The 23664-nt window shown below is 57.9% G+C and overlaps 2 protein-coding genes across 5 annotated transcripts; both read right to left on the bottom strand.

The window, feature by feature from the left end:
- Window positions 1–383: 383 nt before the first annotated feature.
- Window positions 384–15221, bottom strand: GANAB (glucosidase II alpha subunit). Of its 4 annotated transcripts, none has more exons than XM_075939290.2 (25): window positions 15127–15221; window positions 13761–13862; window positions 13294–13402; window positions 10968–11095; window positions 10485–10664; window positions 9845–9916; window positions 8598–8697; window positions 8276–8363; window positions 7481–7577; window positions 6554–6734; window positions 5898–6051; window positions 5369–5604; window positions 4952–5078; window positions 4729–4808; window positions 4439–4582; window positions 3965–4061; window positions 3123–3224; window positions 2628–2871; window positions 2249–2313; window positions 2071–2147; window positions 1898–1975; window positions 1602–1715; window positions 1413–1525; window positions 987–1087; window positions 384–842 (listed from the first exon to the last, which is right to left on the bottom strand). In XM_075939290.2, the coding sequence occupies exons 1-25, from the start codon at window positions 15144–15146 to the stop codon at window positions 733–735; spliced, it is 2919 nt and encodes a 972-aa protein (XP_075795405.1). In that variant the 5' UTR covers window positions 15147–15221; the 3' UTR covers window positions 384–732. The 4 variants fall into 4 exon arrangements, with proteins under 4 accessions (XP_075795405.1, XP_075795406.1, XP_075795408.1 ...); XM_075939291.2 differs by having other exon boundaries at window positions 1898–1972; XM_075939293.2 differs by lacking the exon at window positions 15127–15221 and adding an exon at window positions 14987–15120.
- A 364-nt stretch (window positions 15222–15585) lies between these two features.
- On the bottom strand, window positions 15586–20756 carry INTS5 (integrator complex subunit 5). The gene is made up of 2 exons (XM_075939295.2): window positions 20600–20756; window positions 15586–19396 (listed from the first exon to the last, which is right to left on the bottom strand). The coding sequence occupies exons 1-2, from the start codon at window positions 20671–20673 to the stop codon at window positions 16597–16599; spliced, it is 2874 nt and encodes a 957-aa protein (XP_075795410.1). The 5' UTR covers window positions 20674–20756; the 3' UTR covers window positions 15586–16596.
- Between the last annotated feature and the right edge of the window lie 2908 nt (window positions 20757–23664).

Genomic DNA, 23664 nt, shown 5'->3' with positions numbered 1-23664 from the left:
TCCTAGGATTAGGGGCAGCACAGCACCTGTCCCCCACAAGTGAATTGGAGCAGGAGCCCCAGCAAAGTAGGATGCCCTACTCCACCAGGGACAGTATAGGGGAGGCTCCCTGCATATTCCAAGATTTGCTTCTGGTCACAGTGTTGCTAGGGGGAGGGGAGGAGGACAGGTTGAATTAGAAGGGGTACCACTTAGCCCCCTCCCCCATATAGGAAGGGCAGCTAGAAGTGAGAGAGAGGAGTCTCCTTTTTGGGCAGGAAGGATGGTGGCAGCCAAAACGTTTGGTCCTGCTATTGTGCTAGGGGCACCTAAATGTTTCTAGAGAACTTGGTGACTGAGCAGCTGCTCCCTTCCTGCCTCAGGTCCTGCCATCACCCCTTCCAGGAGGGGCCTTTGAGTAGCAAGGCGGATGGGGCTATAACCCACCAACCTAGCCCCCACCCCAAGGATTTCTCATTCACAACCAGGAGCAAATATTGCTACAAATTAATCAATGAAGCAGCTCAGAAACAGTTAAGGGAGTGGGGGGGCTGGGCACTCCCATCCCCTCAGACTGAGGTGTGTGTCAGGACTCCCCTATCTGCCCTTCACAGAAGAGACCAGCCCTGAGACACAGGGAGAGGGGTGGGGTACTACTGGCTCAGGGCACCCTCCCTGCCTGGGCATGATGTGAGGCTGGGGTGGGGGGGACATCACTCCCATCTCCCTCATCCCACCCCCCACTGCACGGCATTATCGCAAGGAGATACTCCAATCAGCTCCAATGTTGACACCGGGTTTGCGGAGAGTCAAGATGGAGGTCTCTGGCTCATGCTGGAAATCCAGGCGCATCTCAGGCATGCCTGCAGAAGAGGAGAAGCAGCTAACAGAAGGGTTCCTTAGCACACACTGCCCCTCCCCACAACCGTGAGCCACCACGCACAGGACAGTCACTGCCACCGCCCATGTCCAAATCAGGAAGCCCGAGGCCCCTGTCCCCAACTCACCAGACTGTCTGAGGAAAACAGCGGCCGGCTTCCCTGCTCCTAAGATCACCACCCGCTCAATCCAGGCTGGGCTCTCAAAGATGCCTTTGGAATCTGCTGACCTAGAAAAGGGGATATAGAGTCTGAGGGTCTCAGGCTGTTTGACAGGAGGCAACCCAAGGATAATAGGGAAAGGAATAGTGCTAATGCCAGGGGGTGCCAGGTTTTTGAGGGTGGGAAGCACTGTATGTGTGGGGGAAGGGAGATTACTTGGCAGTCTGGGAGGGATTGTATGGGCAAACCTGGGCTGGTACCATTTGGAAGGGATCAGTATTGTGGTGGTGCAGCATTGGTATCACCCTTCTAGGTGGGATAGAGGTGGAGGTGGTGGCAGCCCAGCACAGTGCAGGGTTGGGAGGCAGCACCAGGCCAGCACATTGTGGGTACCTGGCTGTCAGAGTATTGCTAGCAAAGCTGAAGTGGCGGTGCAGGTATTGGGCCTTGCTCTCGAAGTTGTATGTGTGTCCATCATCAATGAAGAGGTCTCCTTCTGCCGTACCCTGTGTGGAGACAGGAGCTGGTCAGTAGGGGCAGGTTACCAGGAAACCCTCATGCTGGGTTCCCTGCATCACTCACCTGAGGGCTGAGTGCCACATAGAGTGTGTAGGGATCGTGGTGCATGCAGTCTGACGAGCGTCGCACTCGCTCCTTCCGTGGCACAATGCTCCCACCCCGCTGGTACACAGGGATCTGCAGGGAGAGGAGAAGTTAGAGGCCCTGGCCAGGGCTGGATCGAAGCCATGTGCCCTGGAGGGGAAGATCCAGTGTCCCATTGCCCACACCCGCTACCCAGGGCTGGGTCAGAGCCAGAGGCCCCCTGGAAGGGAAGACCAAATGTCTCATTTCCCAGTGGAGATACCCCCATGACTCACACTGCTCATGGTGACAGGCACATAGAGCATCTGGGGGGCATGGTGCTTCTGGTGTGAGTGGACATCATACCAAACCTGCTGAGAGAAAAGCCATTACAGGAGTGCCAACAGCCAGTGACCCCCAGCTCTCAGCATCCCACTGTCCTTCTACCATGATCTACCTCCCTCCTCACCTCTCCTTTGCCAGGTAGATAGACCTGCACGCCATGGGCTCCCTGCTCTGTCACTGGGTGGACCAGCAGTGCATTTCCTGGGGGAGGACACAGCAAGGTCAGTAGAAACTAGGATGTGGGGTAGGGGAGGGGAAGCACCTACCCCCCAGCCAGTGATCCCCATGGGCTGGACACTTACCAATCAGGAACTGGTCATCAATGCTGAAGGTGGTTACATCATCAAGGTACTCCACCCAGAGTGGCCTGGAACATAGTGGGGCATGAGGGAGAATCACACCCTGACCCCACAAGAGCCCCTGAGCCCCACAATCTCTCCCGAGCAGAGCTCCAGCCCCAAGCCAACCCCATTTCCCAGCAGCACCTGTCCCAACTCCATCCCCAGCCATGTCCTCACTCCTACAGTTCCCCTGTTCTGTCCCCAATGGTATCTTTCCCACCCCAAGAGCTCCCCTCTTCTTCCCCAAACACGATCCTGCTCGAGTGCCCCCCCCCCAACACCCCAAGAGCTCCTCCTCTACCCAGCAATGCCTGTGCCCCATAATCCCATCCCTGCTCACCTCATGACAGGCTGGCCAGAGCGGTAGCTGTGGTAGAAAGTCGTGTACCAATAGGGCAGTAGGGCATAGCGCTGGCGGATGGCAGCGCGGATCAGGGCCTTGTTCTCCTCCCCAAAGAGCCACGGCTCACGCCGCACAGTGTCCAGGTGGGCATGAGCCCGGTAGAAGGGCTGGTAGGCACCAAGCTGGTACCAGCGCACCAGTAGCTCTGCATCTGGGCTTTTGAAAAAGCCACCTACATCAGCTGAAGCAGGACAGATATGGCTGAGGTGAGCGCCTGGTCTAGCCCCAGGCCCCAGTGTCCCCCATCAATTTTCCGCCTGCCCAGCACCAAAGATAACCTGATTTTAAAACTCCTCAAGCCCCCAATTCACTGAGAGACAAGAGTCCAGAATCTGCCCCCCAACTGCCCAATCTACCAAGCCACAGTCCTCAGGCATAGGAGAGCCACCAAGACTAGGCCTACCCATGAAGAGCTGTGCCCCACATACTCACCACCACAGAAGGAGATGCCCACCAGAGCCAGGCTTAGGCACATGGGGATGGAGATCTTCATATGGTCCCACTCTGCTGTGTTGTCCCCAGTCCACACCGCACCTGTGAGTTAGTGGGCACCAGAGAAAGGGGTGAGGACAGAGCGGTCCTCTTGGGCTCCATGTCCACTGGAAGGGGGTTGCAAGACTATCCCGACCCTGGGATGTGCAGTCAGGTGCACCAAACACCCTTGTGCATGATCTTAAATAAAAGCCAAGCTGGTCATTGGCATCAGTGTGAAACATATGGAGATACTATGTGAGGTACTTCAGCTACTGACCACACCATCTGCCAGGCCATACCCAGGCAGACCTGCTAAGCAGCTTTCCACCGCTCCGTATGCAGTCACCTGCCTCTTAGGCAGCACATACATGGAGCACTGTAAGCCAATGCTGCAGAAGCCCTGTTTGTGTATGAACAGAGTGGGGGGAGAGAGATGTGAAATCAAGATGGAGGGGCCACACTGCTATGGGATGACTGTGGGGACAGACAAGGAATTTTGTGGCCCAAAAGGCATCAAACCCTCCCTATACCTTCGCATAGGAAGCAATCTGCAGTGCAATCACATGCATAAAAACAGAGTCACAGCCAGCCTCGGTGGAAATGCTGCAAAGGACATTTGGGATGAGGGAAGAGGCTCACTGCGACAGCAGGTGCTGGTTCAAGTTTGTGTGGGACCCTTCGGTCTCCATTATCCCAGCTCATAGGCTCAGTCCTGGAAGCCCTGAAAACTATCATGCCCTCTCCCCCCACCCACACTCCCCCGCAAAGCACCGGGGACAGAGCGTCCTCCATCCACTCACCGTAGCGCTGAGAGCCAGCAAAGAAGGCACGACTCAGCACAAAGGGACGCTCAAGGCCCCCCGAGCGCTGCTCCAGTCCCTGTGCTGTTGCCATTTGCTGCCAGAGGGAAAGGAGACACTGAGGGTGACAGGCAGTCTGCCAACTCCTTTCCCTAACTGTGGCCTCCCCCCTCCTTGGGGCAACACCATCCCCCAGGTGCCTGCCATGTAGTTATAATCCCCAACTCATGTGAGTGACACTCTTTCCCCCATCCCCAGGGACCCCACTTCATGGGGGAAGACTTCCCCACCCTCCAGGATCCCAGCCATGCGATGACTCTCTGCCCGCAAAGGTTTGCAGGCTCAAGTTCTCAACACTCCAGGTGCCTCCCCTCACTGTGAAGAGGGCTATGAAGGCAGCAGTGCCCCTGCCTCCTCACCAAGTAGGCTATGCAGGCGGCGGTGCCCGCCCCCCAAGGTCTCCTGCCCCCTCACCACGTAGAAGCCATAGAGGTTGTGCAGGTCACGGTGCTCCCAGCCGCCCTGGTGCAGGGCATCCTTGTACATTGTCACCTCGGGGCCATTGAACACAGATGGCTCATTCATGTCGTTCCAAATGTACAAGTTCTCCATGGAGCCCTAGGGAACAGGGATGGGAATGAGACACAGGCAGCACCCTAGCCACCCACCCCACATGGGGAAAACTGCTGAGTCAAGGCACCCCAGTGTGGGGATGACTCACCCAATGACTCCCCTCCCCACCTATGGTGCCACCTCCACACTACCTCATACTGGTCATAGGAGAACTTGCTGGCCCACCACGCACGCATCTCAGGGTTGGTGAAGTCAGGGTAGCCAGCCGAGCCTGGGGGAGAAGGGGAGAGTTAGTGACACCCCAGGGGCCCCACGCATAGCACTCTGCTTGGCACCCCAACCTAACCTGGGCCACAGCCCTGGCCACCATCCCAGCAAGTCAAGTCACCCACACAGCTGGCATCACCAGCTCACCTGGCCAGCACCAGCCCTCGTAATCGCTGCCATCCTTGGTCTTGACATAGAAGCCACGGGAGCGGATCTCGTTGTGGACCTGGTACCCGCTGTCCACCTTGATGTGCGGGTCCACAATGGACACCATCTGGGTGGAGAGGTGAGAAATCTGAACAACCCGAGAGGGGTCAGTGGGGTGGGGCAGTTCTGGTCACTTAGGTTGGGAGGGGACATTCTCATAAGTTGGACTCATGCCCATGGACTTCTGCAGGAGCCTCACATGGAGCCTCCTGCCAGCAGCTGCCCTAGTGGCTCACAGGAGTGAGAGCCTTTCCCCTTCTATCTCTTGGCTCAGTACGCTGCAGGGGTGGGAGATGGGACTGTGGTTTTCAGGAACGTAGCTTTGGGGGCGTGAGTGGGTGCCAGTGGGGTTCTCACTTTGCGTCTCTTGGCGGCCAGATGCCCCAGCATGTTGCGGGGCTGGGGGAACTTGCTGGAGTCCCAGGTGAAGTAGCGCTTGCCATCAGTGTGCTCGATGTCCAGCCAGATGACATCACAGGGGATGTCATGCGTGTCAAAGCCCTCGTCCAGGGTAGCCACATCCTCCTCATCATTGTAGTTCCAGCGGCTTTGGTGATAGGCCATGGCAAAGAGCGGGGGCAGGGCCTGTGTGCCTGGGGCAAATAGGAACCAATGCATGGGGCATCCACAGAGCCACCCTTCCCTTTACACCTGGCCCCACTGACAAGGTTGTGCAGCGACCCCCAGCTTGGCCTGACCCAGCCCTTACTCTCCACACCACTCTGAACCTATCAGTGCCACTTAACCTCATCCCTGCTTCTCCACATCCATCAATGCTGCAAAAACACTGTCCCCACCCTTCCCACACCTGTACCCATCTGGGCCACATATCCCCTGTCCCACCACCAATTAGACCCATCAGTGCCATGCCACCCCCAGCCCATACCCGTCAGGGTAGTGTACTGCCTGAAGACGTCACTGGGAGCAGGCCCCAGAAGCAGAAAGACATCGATGATGCCACTCTCCGACATCCAGCGCACGTCAGTCTGGGGGGTCTCGCCACCCCCCTGCATGTAATCCAGCATCTTCCCAAACAGTGTCTGTAGGGGGAGCCGTCAGCAATAGAGAGGAGAATACCATCTCCCACACTGTCCCCCTCCTTCCCCCCAGGGCCAGCCCCATGCCACAACAGAGCCAGACTCCTTAACCTGGCTTGGAACCCACTCCCCCTCTAGAGCTGAGACACTCCCTCAAGCCAGGCTCCCCCAGCAGATGATTTCTGACTAGGGATGTGCATGGTTAACCAGTAAGCCTCACTAGTTCCAGTTAATCAGTGGGAGCTGGAACAGATCCCCACCCACCACAGGCAATTGCCTGCACCAGCCCCATGGGGCCCAATGTGGGTGGGGGGTGCTTCAGCCTGGATGGAGCAGCTTCTGTCAGCATCGGGGGGAGGGAGTTTGTGTTACTCCAGCCTGCCCACCCCTCCCCCTTTAAACAGTTAACTGGTTAAATATTACATTTAACCAGTTACATGAGATTTTACATCCCTATTTCTGACACATGCACCTGCCAGCCCAGCAGGAGCCGGTGCCCCCATACCTTGCCAGCTGTGTTGGAGCTGATGTCGACCCAGGTCTCGGCAGCATTGAGCCAGAAGATGCCCACGGTGCGCTGGGTGTTGTGGGCAAGCAGGAATGGCACAGAGCCGTACAGCGCCATGGGGTTGTACAGCTCATACTGGAACACGTCCAGGTTATAGAGGCGATATGGGTCACCCCCCCTGTGGGGACACACTGGGTCACTGCCCCTCCCCAATCCTGAGCAAAGCAGCACTCCCTCCTCCAACAGCCCTTCAGCCACAACAAGGGCAGCACGCCCTCTCATCCCCCCAATCAGCTCAGAGCCTAGGGTTCACTCTAAGCTGCATGGCCACTTAATAAGCCCCATGCAGGGGCTCAGGGCTACCATGGCTGGGGGAGAGATGTGCTTCTCCAGCCCCAGCACGACCAGCCGAGGGAGAGGCACCTTCTCAAAGTTCTCCCCCTGCCATTCCAGAAGCAGGGATCTGCCGTAGCTGGGAGAGAGAGGCACCCCCTGCCTCACGGGAGCTGCCACGGCTGGCAGAGAGGCACCTCTCGCCTTGCCCAGAGCAGCTGTGGTGAGAGTACACTGGGGTCAGCCCATACCCAAAACTTCTGATTGCCAGCTCAATCCCAGACCCCTACCCCAAGCCTTCACCCAACCCTTCCGCCCCTCCTGCACGCCAAACCCCTCACCCCCCAACCCTGAGTCTCCCCCAGTTCCACTCCCACTATAGATCATTCAAGTGCAGAATGCAGTGTGTTATGTGCACCCATATGGAGATGGTGTGACACGGGCGGGATGTGTGACTCATCACCTCCATATGGGTGCCCAGAACAAAATTCACTCCACTCATGGCCATAACAAATTAGAGGGAACACTGCCAGTGCCCCTCCTCTGCCAGGCCCAGAAACCCCCCAGTGGCGCCAGCAGGCCCCTCCTCACTCGGTGGTGCGCAGGCGCAGGCTGTCGGCGTGCTCCGGGATCCCATAGACATGCTCAAAGCCCGGCAGTGAGAAATCCAGCCCCACTGAGGTCGGCCCTGGAAAGTAGGGGTTGTGATATTGCTGCAGCTCCCAGCAGCCCATGGGGCTTAGGGCAGCACGGCACCACCAAGCCCTACCCAGAAAACAGCCCTCTTACCCCAGCACTGGGATCCCATTCAGGTTGTACAGGCTGGGATCTAGCGTAACTCCCACTGCTAGTGCCACCACAGCAAAAGCTCTAGGGGCAAAGTAGGCAGGGGCACCCGTCCCTCTGAGCAACAGGCCCCTCCAGCTGTCCCTCACACCTCCCTTCCACTCCCACCAGGTCAGAGCAGCAGGCAGCCCCATCAACCCCCCTACTCCCCCAACCGAGTCAGAGCAACAGGCCCCTCTAGCCCAGATCAGAGCAATGGGCCCATCTAGCCTGGTGTCCTCTCCATGGGAACTGCAGAGACCCCCCCCCTCAACCAAGCTGACAGATCAGACTCAATGGCAGGGTAGGAGGGGAAACAGGCATGACCAGGAAGCAACTAGCTGAAGGCCACAGGCAGATCTGGAATAGAATCCTGAGTCCCCGCCCCACAGCTCTAACCCACTGGACCCCTCCACTCCCCGAGCCCCACTCACTTCCCTGCACACTGTCTGCCTGAGGAAGTCCCTCTCCTGTGACCCAGTCTCCTACATGATCATTGTGGCTGCTCTAGGTACCCCACATAGGGGCCTGAGGGGAGGAGAACAAGTCAAGTGCTCTCACCATGGGGTTTGCTGTCCGTGTGGGTCTTGAATGTCTCTTCCCAGGACCCCAGCTCCTCTTCGGCCTGGTCTGGTCTGTCCTCCTCTGACTGAAAGCGATGGAAATTAGACAGGGGAGCTACAGGGATGAATCTGGGCACCCTCGAGCCCCTTTTCAGACCCACAGGGCACCCTCCTGGGGAAGCACAGGGGGTACAGTAGGCTCTCTGTGTGCCTTTGCACCCAGCTACTGCTGAGCTACCCTCCTCTACCCCTGCCTCCACACAAGTCCCTGCACAGGGCCCCTCCCCAGCTACACAGGAGTCCCCTTCTCTCTCACACACCTTTGTGCTCTTCTCACTGGACTCCTGCTCCCCGGGCACAGCTGCCTCCGATTCCTCGCTGGCTGTCCCGTCCGCCGGGGCCGACTCTTTTGGCTCCTCCCTGAAAGAGGCAGAGGGAAGAAAAGAAGGTTCAATGCCCACCCAGGGCAGCACCAGGAATGACGCCCCAAGCTGGGCACAGCAGCATCTCCAGGGCGGGCTGGCACCGTTAGTCTCTAGAAGCAGGAATCACACACACAGGCTGACACCAGGTTAGCAGGGACACAGAAAGAGGGGACAGCCCAGCCCAGATGCATCCAGACTCCACAGGGAGCCCTGATCTGACTCCTTCCCCAGGCAGAGCCTTCCCCTACCCCAGACTCCTCTGCATGGGAGGGTGCTACCCCTCCCCTGTTGCCCCACAGTCCTGGAGGTGCTGGATCCCCCATGATAACACACTTAGGGAAGGTCTCAGTGCCCAAGGCAAGAGCAAGCATTGCAGCCCCTGCAGGGCTACAGGGCTGGGGCTGCTACAGAGAGAGGTGCTGAGACTGGAGCAAAGAGGAGGCTGAGCGAGTCTCATACTGGGACTACAACAACACTGTGTGGGGCCAGATGCCTCCCAGCCCCAGAGCAGCCTCCTTCGTGCCAGCGCTCACTGGAAAGTTGGACTCACTCAGAGGGAGCCAGGATGGGCTCACTTGTTCCTTGCCCCCACACCCTGGCACCCCCACAAATATAGCCACTTTCCCTGCATGGTCTCTTGGGGTAGGTCACAGCCGCTCTCCCTGCCTGATCTCTATTTCTTCCCTTCCTCCCCAGCCCCGAGTCCAAAGCCCCTCTCCAACCAGCACCCTTGGGAGGAAACAACCCACAACAGACTACCTTGTCCATGTCCACACAGCCCCCAGGTCACCCTTTGCAGTTCCTGCATGAGGCTGCCCAGGCAGGATCCCTGCCCTAAGCAGTTAGGGGATCCCATGCACTTGCCGTCTCTCCCCCCGTGTGCCTGGGGATTACCTCACTGAGGGCCTGGGCAGTACTGAGAGACCCCCAGGAGCGACCTACAGCAATGAGCAATGTGGCAGGGGATGAACGCCATCCTCCAGGACTAGAGGAAGGGGAAGGAGGAGTCCCACGGCTCCCCAAATCTGGCAATGGGGGGAGTAGGAAGGGATCAGCCCCAAGACTCCCCAGCTGTAGCAGTACGGCTACGGGGCGGGTGGGTGGGGGGAGATCAGAGACAGTAGCAGAAGCTGTGGATTTACCTATGGAAAAGGCTCTTGATCTTATCCCACAAGCTACCGACCGAGCTACTAACTTTATCCGAGAAACTGGGGCTGGGGCAGGCACAACCAACAAAACAGAAACAGTGAGAGTCAGTGCATGGAATTCCAGACACAGAGATCCCCACCCCCCTCACCAGGCCCTGTGCTCCCAGGAGCATAACAGATGCAGCAGGAACTGCTCCCCCTCCCAGATGAGCCTCCTAGCAAAGTCACAGCAAGGGGCCAGGTCCCAGCCCCTGTTCCCTTCAGCCCCCCCCAGTGACCAGCCATGGGAACCAGCCCCCAACCAGAGTCTCTAGAAAGCAAAAATCGAGGGGTTTGGCAATTCACCAACAGCTTGAACATGGACTGTGCCTCAGCACAGCATCCCCTGCTGGGAGAGGCCAGGGCTGGAGTACCCAGGAGCTCCCTCTGCAGCCAGCTCCTGCCCTGCCCCCTTCCCACCTCCTGTTGGGAGAGGCTGGGACTGAGTGCACTAAGCTGAGTGGGAACCGGTCACCCCTAGGGGATCAGAACCCTGGTGGCTCTCAGGGATGCAGTCCTGCCTGCAGGGAGGCCCTCACAGCTGCAAGAGCTTCAGGCTGGACTGGCCCAGAGTTCCCCTCCCCTCGGTACTCACGAGTCCTTCCGGTGCCGCAGGTGTTCGAAGTGCAACAGCCCACGGGAGTTGACGCTCAGCACCAGCTCCCGCCCCTGCAGCAGGTCCATGCGGAACGGCTTCCCTGTGAGGATCAGCTTGTGTCCGGAGTCACCCAGCGCGAGCTCCACGCTGTTGTCGTCCCGGCCTGTCACAGCCAGCCTGGGGGGCAGCACAGAGGGGATGGGGGGCAGAGGTATGGAAGGGGGCACAGTTCCAGTGCCAGCCAGCTTGGGGGAGCAGTGATATGGAAGGGAAGAGGAGATAAATGTCCAGCCCCAGCCAGCCTGGGGGAAAGCAGACATGGAAGAGGGACACAACTAGCCTGCAAGGCCAGAGCCCTGGACAATCCCCTGCTTACCCACGGAGCACAGCTAGAAGAGCAGGCCCAACACTCCCTGCTGTTAGCCCCACAGCTCCCCACAAGCACAGCAAAGGGGACCACTTCCCCACAAGGCCTCTTACCAGGTGGCAGGTGGGTCGCGCACCAGCACATCAGGCACCTCGTAGCGCGGGTGCAACGGGCTCAGCTCATTGATCTTGATGCGCATCATGTTCCCCTGCAGCCCATACAGTTCCAGCAGGAGTGGGACCTGGGAAGAGTCACTCTTAGTCTCCTACCAATCTCAGGGCCCATCCTCTCCCAGCATCCTCCAGCAGGGGACACACCAGCCTCGACGGCCAGCACATCATCCTGTTGTGCAGAGTGGGGAAGGGCACCACTGGGAACAGATCCCAGCCCTCCTGCTCCAACCCACCAGGCTCCACTCCTTTCCCAGCACTAAGGAGAGAACTTAGGAATCCTGGCTTGCAGCCCTCCCTTACCCCACCTCACTAGAACCCTCTTCTCTCCCAGCACTGGAGCCAGAACCCTGGGGCAATAGTTAGTCCTAAATCAGAAGGTGCCATGACACCAGTAAAACCCTGACCAGGAATTATTACATTACTTATATTCTGAACATCTAGTGCTGCGACCCATGGCTAAACTGGGCCTGGCTGGGGATGGGCAGGTTATCCAAAGTAGTGACGGGTCCAAGGGTATGTCTACACTACCCCGCTAGTTCGAACTAGCGGGGTAATGTATGCATACCGAACGTGCAAATGAAGCCCGGGATTTGAATTTCCCGGGCTTCATTAGCATAAAGCCGGCGCCGCCATTTTTAAAAGCCGGCTAGTGCAAACCCCGTGCCACACGGCTACACGCGGCACGGGCTAGATAGTTTGGAATGGCTACGTAGTTCGAACTATCTGTTCCACGAGGAGTACAGATAGTTCGGAATGGCTACGTAGTTCGAACTATCTAGCCCATGCCGCATGTAGCCCCGCGTGTAGCCCCGCGGCACGGGGTTCGCACTAGCCAGCTTTTAAAAATGGCGGCGCCGGCTTTATGCTAATGAAGCCCGGGAAATTCAAATCCCAGGCTTCATTAGCAAGTTCGGTATGCATACATTACCCCGCTAGTTCAAACTAGCGGGGTAGTGTAGACATACCCCAAATTAAGAACACAACATGCACTGGCAGTGGGGGATGCCAAACCGGTGTGGATCAGAGACAACTGAACTGAGGGGCATCCCACAGACTCCAGAAAGGTCTGTCTGCCTGTCCCGGCTGCTCTAGTCTCCAACCTTTTTAAGCACAAAATCACTTTTTGAATTTAAGTGCAATCCAGGATCTCTCTCAAATCCAGATACTCTTGCTCCACCTCCTTCCTGCCTCTTCTCCAAGACCCCACCTCTGCTCACTCCATCCTCCCCTATCCTCTCTCCCTTCCACCAGGCAGGGCCGAGGGTTGGGACACTGGCCCTGGTCTTGGGCTAAGGGATTTGGAGTGAGAGAGGAGCTCTGAGCTAAGCCTGGAGCAGGACATTGGAGTCAGGAGGGGGATCAGGGTACAGGCTCTGTAAGGGTGCTTGGATCCAGGGGGCTCAGGGTTAGAACAGGGGTTTGAGCTGTAGGAGGGGTTACATTACTGGGCCAGGGGTTTGGAACTGGCTCCAACTGGGCACTGTTTATCACAGGTAGCTCCTGGGTGGTGGTGCAGTGGGGCTAAGGCAGGCTCACACCTGCGCTGGCCCTGCACCATTCTCAAAAGCAGCCAGCAAACTCCCTCCATCCCAAGCCCTGTTGGCCCCGCTATCCATTCTGTGGCGATAGACTGGTTGGTGACCAACCCGATCTACTGGTTGGTGACCACTGCTCTAGAGTAACTCTGCTTGAATTCTTCCCAACAAGGTTCCTGCCAAGCTCTCCACCACAGCTCATCAGGTCACCTCAGGCCCTGTTCAGTAATCAGCTGTAGTCCTGGCAGCCTTTATTCTCCAGCTTTAATGCCCCTCCCCAGACTCTCACACATTACAGCCTGCTTGCTTCAGGGCACACAGACTCTCCACACACAAACTGGCCCTAGAACACGTGGCTAAAGAAGGAGCCAGATTCATAAAGCAACTCCCCATTGCCGGCTGCTGCACCTGGGTGAAGGCACCACCAAACCTCGACTCCAGAGGGTGAAATGCTGCCACTCACTCCGAAGCTTTGTGGAGCCCAGCTGGGTCATGTATACAACATGCTCATAGTGGGGGAGCATGTGCCCCCAGCTGTGAAGGCTCAAGGAATCCAGAGGACAGATTACCTCATGGCTTGACTACAACACGGCTGCTGCACAATACCAGAGCAGCGTTCTGGCACAATGCCATCATGACCAGGAAGTCCTGACCCCCTTTCCCATGCTCCCCTCACTCCTGGGGCAGGGCTTTCCAGCCCATTACCCCACCCCATGCTGGGCCCCCCTCACCTTGTTCACTTCATTGACAAGCTGCAGTTTCATGGAGTCCTGGCTGAGCTGTAGTGACTCCAGCAATGCCCGGTATGGGGAACTCCCAGGCTTCACACTCCTCTGGCGCCTGGGGACAGGGAGAAAAATTAGAGCAGCCAGCAGCAGGTGTGGCTCAAGGGGAACAGCTCAGCCTGGATCCCTGCTCTCTAGAACCAGCAGCAGCGCTACTTGTTTTCGTGTCTGCTCCCTGCCCTGGGGAGAGCTGAGAAGAGAAGCCAGCATGGGAACTACATAACAGCCCGCTCCACAAGAAAATCTGCTGCCAGCACAAGGCCAGGGGCTGAGGGAGGGCAGAAAGAGCAGCAGTTCCTGGCCTTGCATGACAGCCATGATTCTTCCAGCCCCGTATGCTCTACTCCTGCTCCCTACCATCACTGTTCACACTTGGCTTGATTCAGCCCAGTGCCCCTGCGCTGCTTACTCACTTGCAGAAGGAACTCTGATCGCACGTCTTGAAGTTGCTTCTATCCACAGCGATGGCAGAAGCAAGGCAAAGGGCTGTCCAGACAAGCGCTGCCATCCCCAGCCTAGAAGACAACCGAGGTGAGGGGGGGATGGGATAGCAAGGATGGGTAATGATCAGCCCCTCACTGCACACAGATTTACCACAGAGGGCAGCACGGACTTCAGGATGCCCAGCATTTGCCCTGAGCATTGGTCTCTTGCAAGGAGCGGGGGAAGGGCAGGGTTTCTTCATGCTAGCGTGGAGCAAAGGGCAACTTCCTGCAGCAAGCGCGCTCGCAACACAGATTGCAGGGTTCATATAACACTCTACTAGTGGGACTTTCTGCTCAGTGTCAGTGATCCAGGCTGTTAGAGCAGGAACCCTTCCGCTCTGTCCGCAAGGTAATCTCAGCACCCACCCACTGGCACTCAGCCTCTACAGCCAGTACACAGGCTTCACAGTACTGAAGGGCCCAGGCAGAACTATGCCCAGGGCTGGACTAGGAGGGGATGCAGGACAGGACTAGGGTGCGGGGTAGGGGGGCACTGACACAGGTAGGAGTCAGGGAAAGCCTCCCTACTTGGCCTACCACACCCCTGGAATCCAAATATCAAGACCCTTGCTGCCAGGTCCAATACCTCCCCTTAACTTGGGGAGGGGGAACAATATCCCCAGATCCCCACTCCTAGGGCTACCCTCCCTGCTAGAGGTAGGATTTAGCATCCCCTGCAACAGGGGATTTTCGGGCAGCAGTGGCTGCAAAAAAGCAGAGGTGGCTCAGGGAGGTCTTCAGGAGCTTGGAAGTCCTTTCCCCACTCAGGCAAGGGAGCAGAAGGGAGAGCACACCCCAGGGCACCCCCAGCCCTGACCCCTGGCTCTGAACCCCGTTACTCTTGGCACGGTTAGCAGGTTCTGGCTGGGCCCCAGCGAACAGAGCTCGAGCCGGTATGTAGGAGGCAGAGACAGTGCAGGTATGAGGGGCAGCAGAGAGCGCCAGGGCAGTGAGCGTGGGGTCAACGGGGAGTAAGGAGCGGGAGGGAGGCCCGAGGGGAGGGGCTAGTGTCTAGGCTGGAGAGGCTCTGGGACGGCGGGACTGAGGGGAGCTGGAAGCAGGGGCTCTGGGGCAGGAGCACGGGGAGGGGCTGGGGCTTAGCGCGAGGCGGGGGGGGCCAAGGGAGTGATGGATGCAGGGGGAAGGGCTGGTACCTCGGTGGCCCTGGGCCGGGGAAGGGGCCGGTCTCGGGGGGTGCTGGGGAGCAGCAGGGATGGGGCGGACTCAACTGGCACTCGGGGCCATGCCCCGGGGGGGCTCTGGGTACCGGGGCCCCCCGCCGGCTCCCGCTCACCTCTCCAGCGCCGCCGCCATCTTGGATCGAGCCTGACCCTGTACGCCGCCCCCGGCGGCACGGCTCGGGTCCCCATTGGCCCAGCCCGAGTCCCTCCCCCGCCTCCCTGCTGAATTATTCAGAGACCCCGCCCAATTATGAATATGAATGAGCTGCGGTTCGCTTCCGGGGGCGGGGCTAGGCCCGGCCTGGCCTTGGTGTTGCTCCGCGGCGGCAGCTCGTGTCCGGGACCCGCCCCGCTCTGCGCAGGGCCACAGCCGGGGCTCAGCACTGAGACAGGAACGGGCCCGGCCCGCGCTCCATCCCCGAGCAGAGCTGGGACCGGATCCCGGCCCGCTCACGCCCAGTCCATGTGCCCAGCTCCCCCCCACGCCTCTCTCCTCCGCTGCCCCGCCCTGCGCCCCAAGCTGCGGGGCAGCCCCCCAACCCCATACCCAACACTAACTGCAGGGGCAAGATTCCCTTCTCAGCCTTTATTTTGAAAAGGAGAAGGAATTGGCAAAGGCGATAGCAGACTGAGCTGGGGGTTGTGCCCTGGTGGGATGTGGCATTGGGCACTCCCAGTCCCCCTGAATAGCTGGAGTCTCCACACAATTCCTGTCCTGTTGGTCCCCAGGATGTGGCTACCAGCCAGGACCACAGAGGAATGATAATCTTGGAGGATTGAATAAACAACCTCTGATACTACAGCAGAGCCCTTTCAACAGTGGTAGATGGAGGTGAAGGCTCCTTTTGGTTTCCAGAGTGTCTGTCCTTCTCCCACGAGACTCCCTTGGCCACAGCAGCTCGAAAACAACAGGAACAGAATCCACCCAGGCCCAGCTCAGTAGAACCAGGGAACTGGGTGGAAAGGCTGGGCTGGAGCAGATGTGCTGAACACATAAACATCTCCCACTTCCCACCCTCAACCAGTTTCTCTAGCTAGTCCCAGGGCACAGACTTGACCTTGTGGCCCTGCTTTAATCCCCCCCACAGAAGGTGTGAAGACAGGAGGCAAGCAGCCTGGGAGCACTTTCAGTGAGCTGTTGTGGCCCTGGGACAGGCTGAGCATGCTCAGTGCCTCACTGTGGGTGAGCCAGGGGGTCTCTACTACCCGAAGGCAACCCAACTCCCAGCCATCAAGCCCCCCCTGGAACCAGAAACCAAAGATTCCTGTCCCAGAGAGAAACTGACAAAGAGGCAGAGTTTCCCCAGTGCAGCTGCATTGGCTCCTGCTTAGAGCTCCAGGGGCTGAGTGGGAGGTGCCAGGACCCCCTCACTCTCAGCTTCCCAAATGAACCCTTGGAGAATTTTACAGTTATTCTTAATTGGTTAAAAAACAAGTCAAATGCTTCCCCCTCCAAGCAGCAGCCCCTGCAGTGTGTTAGGAGTGGGGCAGGAGCTAAGTCTGTGACTGCCCTGAGATGGCAGGAGTAGTCATGCCCTGGGAGGTGCAGGGAGTCCAGGACTGTCCTAAGATGGGGGGCAGCGCTAAGGCTGGAAGCGCCCTGACAGCAGCCCCAAGCGGTCGATGTTCTTGTGCAGCACATTGTGCAGCACGCAGAGGTACTTCCCAACATCACAGTCACGGGAGAAGTCACGGAAGAAGAGCCCTTTATCAGCTTGGAAGGTGAACTTCTGGGGTAAAGGGCTGTTGTCCCGCATGTAGTCCCAGACACTCAGCAGCAGCAGATGCACCTCAAAGGGCACCAACTGGTGGAAGATCTCATGCATGTTGCCAAGCACAGGTGGCAGCAGGGAGCCCTCTGCCATGCAAGCCACCAGGATGCAGGAGGCATGCAGGTGCCATGGTGAGCTGGTGGTGTCGCTGTGACGGGAGGCCTCCCAGTGGGCCATAAGGGTGGCTAACAGGCCACGCAGCAGCACAGAGCAGTAGCACAGGGCTGGTGGGCCAGCTGCCACCAATCGCAGCAGCTGGAAAAGCAGCGGGTTGTCACGGAAGCGTCGGCAGATCTGGATGTCACGCTCCACAGTGGTGCGGGTGTGCTCCTCAGGCGGCCAGCCAAGCTCGCTGTTGGTGACATCAGGGCAGACGCTCTCCACCAGCACCACAGCCACCACCTTGGCTGCCTCGGGGTTGACAGCTGCTGTTTGGGTCAGAGGCTCAGGAGCACTGTAGCATCCACCCCGGCAGCAGCGCACCAGCAGGCTCAGGAAGTTCTGGACATTGTGCACAATCTCCTCAGGCTCCTGCCGGCGGGTGGGATGGGATGGCTTCAGCCCACGCCCAATCACCCCTGCATGGAATACAGACCACACGCTGCCAGAGAAGTTGACAGCAGCTGTGAAGCGCCGGTTAATGTCCAATAGGGAGACCCTGGCACCCTCCAGGCCGGCATCATCCCCAGTAGGCAGCTCAGCCAGGCCCCCAAAGAGCTCAGCGTTCCCTGGGTGCAGTGCTCCCTCCACCAGCTGCTGCAGGATAGCCTTCATGGCAGCTGAAGAGGCCCCACTAAGACGGGAGAGCAGCCGGCTGCTGTAGCTGATGCCTGTAGGGCACTGGCGATGCAGCACCAGGAAGAACTGGTGCACAGCTGAGCGGATGATGACAAGCAGGTGAGCTGGCCGGATGGTCTGGGGCATGGGGCAGACAGAGAGCAGCAAGGAGGCAGCCTCAGCCACTTCCGGATTGTGATGGAGCAACAGCTGCCCAAGATCATAGAGGTGCAGAGAGAGGACAGCTCCTAGCTGGGCACTCATGGAGGCAGGACCCTCCCCCTCCCACTGTACAATCAAGGCCAGATTGTGGAACAGCTGCACCATGTGCTGCTCTGACAGCCCCCCCATGTGGATTTGGCACACGCACTTCTTGACAGTAGCTGGCAGCAGGTCACTCATACAGGAGCTCAGAACAGCATAGAGCTGGGTGGCTAGGCCCAGTTCCTCCTGGCTCCGGGCCAGCGTCAGCAGGTAGAAGAGGGCATCTGTGGCACAGCTGGGGGTACAGTAGACTGAGAGGAGCCCAAGAAGCTGGTGCTGCCACAAGAAGCGTTTGCGCTCTAGCCTCAGTGTCTCCACACATAGCTCCCGCACATGGCCCTTCAGCTCATCTAGGAAGGGCACAGCCCGGGGTGGGGCATCCCCCAGGCTGGCTGTGCCCCGGTTGTACACCAGCTTCTGCAGGTTGAGCAGCAAGAGCTGGATGATACGGTCACAGGCCTCGCGCACGCTGTCATGGACGGCCAGCCCTGGCGTGGTGATGACCGAGGCTGGCATGGCTGTGTTTACCAGGAACTGCAGGATACGGTAGGCCCCTGCTGACGTCTGGCAGATGAGATGCACCACAATGCTCACCATGTTCTCTAGGTCCTCGCGAGGTAGTGCAGCAAAGTGCTGGTGCAGTTGGCTCAGCACGCTCGGCTTGAGGGAGTCCACCAGCTCAGCAGAGATGGTCCCCAGCAGCATGGGTGACATGACGGCCAGCTGCAGCAGGAAGGGCACAGTAGCTTTCTGCTGCTGGTCACGCATGGGGCCCAGGCTTTCATGAAACATCCGCAGTAACTCCTGCTTGATGCTGCCTGAGTGGCGCGAGGCCAGGTGGCCCAAGATGCCCACCACTGAGGCAATCTTGGGCACGCGCTTGTCAGCAGCACTGGGGAAGAGCAGGTCGACAGGGGCTGCCCCGTGTACGCAGAAGTCCTTGAGGCCACAGGAGAGGACACGGCTAATGATGGTGTTGGGGAAAGAGGAACCAATGTGAGCCACCACCCAGTCGAAGTGCGGAGAATGCTGCACTGAGGTGTCCAGCAGAGCATCCACACATGCATCAGGGCAGGTGTTGATCATGGAGGACAGGCACTGGGTGTAGATGTCCATCAGCGTCCGTGTGGCCTTGCATGACATCCACAGCTGCAGCAGCTCATTGAGGCTGGAGGCGTGGGGCACACCGTGCCGCCCTGCGTACTTGCTGCTCAACTGCCCCATCAAGTCAATGGACCAGGCTGAGACCACAGGTGCCCAGGCCTTGGGGTTCATGCGGACAAACTCAGACAGCACATTCTGGATCTCCTGCACCACATCATCCAAGTTGGGCCCCTGAGTCCGCCCAGCACTTAGTCCTGCCTCGCTGCTCTCTAGTTCTAAGAGGTAGGTGCATACATACTCATCGAATACATTGCGCAGATGGTCCAGCACGGCGCTGCGCGCAGGTGGCAAGCTGCGCAGCAGCAGGATGGCACAGCGGGCATGCTCCTTGATGGTAAGCTTGTTACCATGCACAGGGTCTGCACCACTCAGGAAGGCTTTGATCTCCTGGGCCAGCTCCTGGGAACTATGAGGAAGAGGGGGAAACACAGAAAGCGTCAGGCTGCAAGCAGGGATGTTCACTCCAACCTCTTCTGAGGCCTGGACTCCAATCTCCTCCCATCACCAGCCTGCATTCTATCCAGAAAGGGAGGGGATGTCTAGTGGGTAGGGCACTTGACTCAGAACAGAACCAGGACACCTAAGTTCTGGTCTGTGGGGATAAAAAAGGTGCCATAAGGGTGAGTGTGAGGCACAAAGATATTGCAGGGATGGGCAGTATATAGTTGTCCAAGTAGCAGCCTGACATCCCAGAAGGATTTTGAGCTCCAGAACACAAGATATAGGACCCCAACATTCATCTTCACGTGGTTTTAGCATCTGGAAAAATGGGTGGAGGGGACCCACTGCACTAAGTGGGAAACAGGCCCAGTCATCCTATGAAGGCTTTGCTAGTCTGCAGTTCCCTTTCTTGCTCATTAGGGAATCCCTTATTATAACATGGATGGTATCCAACAACCTACTGGGGCTGAGTTTTAAATATTACTCCCCCACCAACCCAAGGACATCAAGCAGCATCATGTGACTCAGGAGAGCACAGACCTGCAAAACTATCATGAGTCTCCAGGACATAGGAAAGGAGGGGATTTCAGGGAGGGACTGGTGGTGGAAGATACCTGTCAGGGACAGTTGGGTGATCTGGTTAGGTGGGTTGTGGATGTACAAAACTTGGAGAAATTGGAATTTCCTGCTTGGGAGGTCCCTGCCAAGAAGCAGAGGAGTGCTGGGGGTATCAGTGCACAGATTCCCAGGGCAGAGTTGGAGATTTCCCAGTGGGAGGTTGGGGAAGGAGTCCCTGTTCTTGGGAGGTGTGATCCAGTCAGGGAAGGGCCTGGAGAAAGAGGGAGACTGAAGGGCTCAAGACCCCAAAGGAGGGTTCCCAGTGGAAGCTTTGCCAGGAATGGCAAGGGGAGCCCCAGTGGGCGGGGTTGGGATTCTGACAGTGCCCATGGGACGTCCCTGGGGTTCTGAGTGAGAGGTCCCTGCGTCGGGAGGGGGCTTTGAGGCGCAGGAGGAGAAAAGGGGGCGTGGACGGGGGTCCCCAGGCAGAGGTCCCTGCCTGAGAGGGGCTCTCGGGGGATTCCCAGTGAGAGGTCCCTGCCCGGGGGTGGGAGGGACTGTGGGACTGGGAGGGCTCCCGGTCGGACATCTGCCGGGGGGCTCCTGGTACCTGAGCGGCGGGTGGGCCCCGTGAGCCGGGGTCTGCGGCGGCGCCGCTCCCGGGGGGTCGCACAGCGCGGACATCCCGGGCGTGGGGTCCCAGTGGCAGCAGCCAGGCTCACTCCGCGCCTGCGTCCTGGGGGAAGGTGTAACAGTGAAACGGGCCCTCCGGCCCCAGTGCCGCTATGAAGGTTCCAGTCCCGGTGCGCTGGTGAGATGATAGAGCTCAGGCCGGGGAAAGTGCGGGAATGGGCTACATAATAGGGTGTCTCACTAGGGAAGGGACTGGGGCATCTGGCTGTGGGGATTGGGAGATAGGCTGAAGGGTTAGGTGCTGAGCTGTGGGGGGGTTGGGTTGGTGAGGCCTGCACTAGAGTTTTGCCAGGTTCTGAACTGCAGGGAGGAGGGAGATGTTGAGCTTGTTGGTGAGTTTGGACTCTGGGCTGAAGAGAAACAGATTTTTACCATAGGTGGGTGGATTTAATCTGAGATTTAGACTGAGCAGAAATCCAGGCTGGAAACATCTATGCTGTACTGGGTTCCCATGTTAAAAGGTTTCACTTTTGGGTGGCTCCCCGTTCCCTCACTGCAGGAGTGTTTATTATAGTTTGTTCCAAACAGTACAGCTTTTTTTTGGGGGGGGGGGGAGCAAATACCAGCCTGCAGGACAGGTTTTCCAGGGTTAGCGCCTGATGGGCCCCCACCACTATATTTACCTGCATGGCTGCAGGTACTGGTGACCACAGCTCCCGTTGGCTGCAGATTTCCGTTCTTGGCCAATGGGAGCTGCAGGGAGCAGTGCCCTGGTCCACTCTGCTCCCTTTGGTTGGGTACAGTGATTCACAGCCAACAGGAGCTGTGATCACTGATACCTGCAGCCATGCAGGTAAAGCACTGGCCACTCATCAGGGGCTAACCCTAGTGAACTGCCACCATGTTATTGCCCGCCCCGGCTTGGATCTTGGCACCACCTCCTTCCAGCCATTGCAGTCCCCCAGCACTATTGCTGGGACAACCATTGTAGGTACCACCCACCACAATCCCTCTCAGGACAGAGGCCTGCCCTCCTATTGAAGGCAATAAAGCATATGCTTATCCCTAGAACCTTGCAAATATGCAAATACTAACTTTCAATACACAGCTTTCTACATCCATGTTTGTAGTTGTATTGTTTGCCATCTTTGCAGATCCAAATGTTTTGTATCCATGAAGAGCTTTCTCCCTATCCCCCTACCATCCACAGAAGCATTGTCAATTACTGAGAGCAGGGCTGGGAGACCTGGCTAATGTGGCCCCTTCAGGCTAGCATCCTGCCTCACTCTCCATCAGCAAGATCCTGTGGTATATAACATGCTGTGCCCACTAGGCAATTCTGCCTTGGGGCTCAGATGGGACTATCTTGGCAATGCCCCAACCAAGTTTGCTGTGGCCAGTAATAATGCATCCAACCCCTCTTTTCCCTTCAGTCATGCACCCCCACCACCTAGGGTTGCCAGATGGTTGAAACAAAAATACCAAACATGCCCCCCCCCCAAAAAAAAAAACAACAGTGAAAAAATTCTGTTGAAGGGAAAAAAAGGAGGGGGGGGAGAAAGAAAGAAAGAAAAAAAAGGGGCTCCAAGGACTTAAGCCTAAAAAAATTTTTTTTTAAATAAAACAGCATGTCCCCTTTACATACAGGGATCTTTTGGCAGGCAGCCATTTTGTGCCAGCAGTCTTGGGGAACCCGGTGTCCAGTATTCTCTGAATATTTTACCGGACAAAAGCCAAAAATACCAGACACCTGGCAACCCTACCACCACCTTGTACAGACTATGCAGTCCAGCAGTAGGTGTAAGGTTGGAGCTAAATTGGCCTCTTCCCTAGAGTTCTTCCTGATCCCTCCTCCCCCAAATGTATGATCTTAAAACAGGGGTGGGGAACAATTTTAGGGTCAGGGACCCACAGGAAAATCAGTCAAGGGCCACACACAGTGAAAAACAAAACCAAAAACCCCTCACCAACTGAGGAGAAAGACACTCCCCACATTCCCCTAGCACCACCAGAGGCTAGGGAGGGCCCAGGCTAGATTGTGTGTGCTCCAGCTCCATGGGGAGACAGCAGGAGAGCTGGAGAACCAGCACTGGCTCCTCAATGCTGGGGGGAAGCCCCTAGCCTTGGGGACCAGATGCAGGCAAGCCCCAGGCCTTAGGTTCCCCACCCCATCTTAAGGGATCTCTGTGTCTGGACAGCATCCCACCCTGAAAGGAAACCATCACAACAGCATGAAAGTCAGGACATCCCGAGTCTGTTTATTGCTAACTGGAGTTGGAGAAGGTACCTTGGGTTTTCAGCCACCAAAGGCTGCTGCACCTGGTCACAGCTGCACTAAGACAATAGGAGTTTCCCTAGGGCAGTGTTTCCCAAATGGTGTTCCACGGAACCCTGGGGTTCCACAAAGTGAAACTAAGGGTTTTGTGATAAAATTCTATTCCCCCGTACAAAGCCCATAGCGGGGGCAGGCTTCTGGCAGCGTGCCTCTCCACCACCCACTGCAACTGCCCCACCACAGTGTGGCCCCCTCCTCACCCCACAGGACTGACCTTGTCCCACGGGGCCTCCAGTACGGTGCAGTCTCCTCCTCCTCGTGTGCAGGTGGTGGCTTGTTATAGCAGCCACTGCTGCCAGGAGGAGAGGGGTGGTTGGGTCCAAGGCGCTCTCGGACCTCAGGATTTTTAAACTGCTGCCTGTGCCCCGGCCCCTGGAACTCAGCTAGGGCTCTGCGCTCCTCCGCTCAGGGCACGCTGCCTCCCCCCCCCATGCGCTGCCACTCTCTCCCCTGCGGCCCTCCCCATCCTGCTGGGGAAGTGGCAGTCTGGTCTGGCAGGGAAGGTTGGGGTTACTACAGGTCCCCCCCTGTCCCTGCCCTGCCAGGGGGAAGCCTGACCTGGTGCTGGCTGCAACTGTGCTGAGATCCCCGCTGCATGGGACAACTGAGCTCCCTCTCTCACCCCCCTGCTGGGGGAACAAGAGCATGCTGCTTGGAGGCTTTCCTGTCTACAGCAGGGTGCCAAGCTAGGTAAGTGTCCCCCCTCA

The sequence above is a fragment of the Pelodiscus sinensis genome, chromosome 11 (assembly GCF_052426305.1).
Source record: "Pelodiscus sinensis isolate ZL-2025 chromosome 11, ASM5242630v1, whole genome shotgun sequence".
Classification (NCBI taxonomy): Eukaryota; Metazoa; Chordata; order Testudines; family Trionychidae; genus Pelodiscus; species Pelodiscus sinensis.
This window is presented reverse-complemented; position numbering and strand designations above follow the sequence as displayed.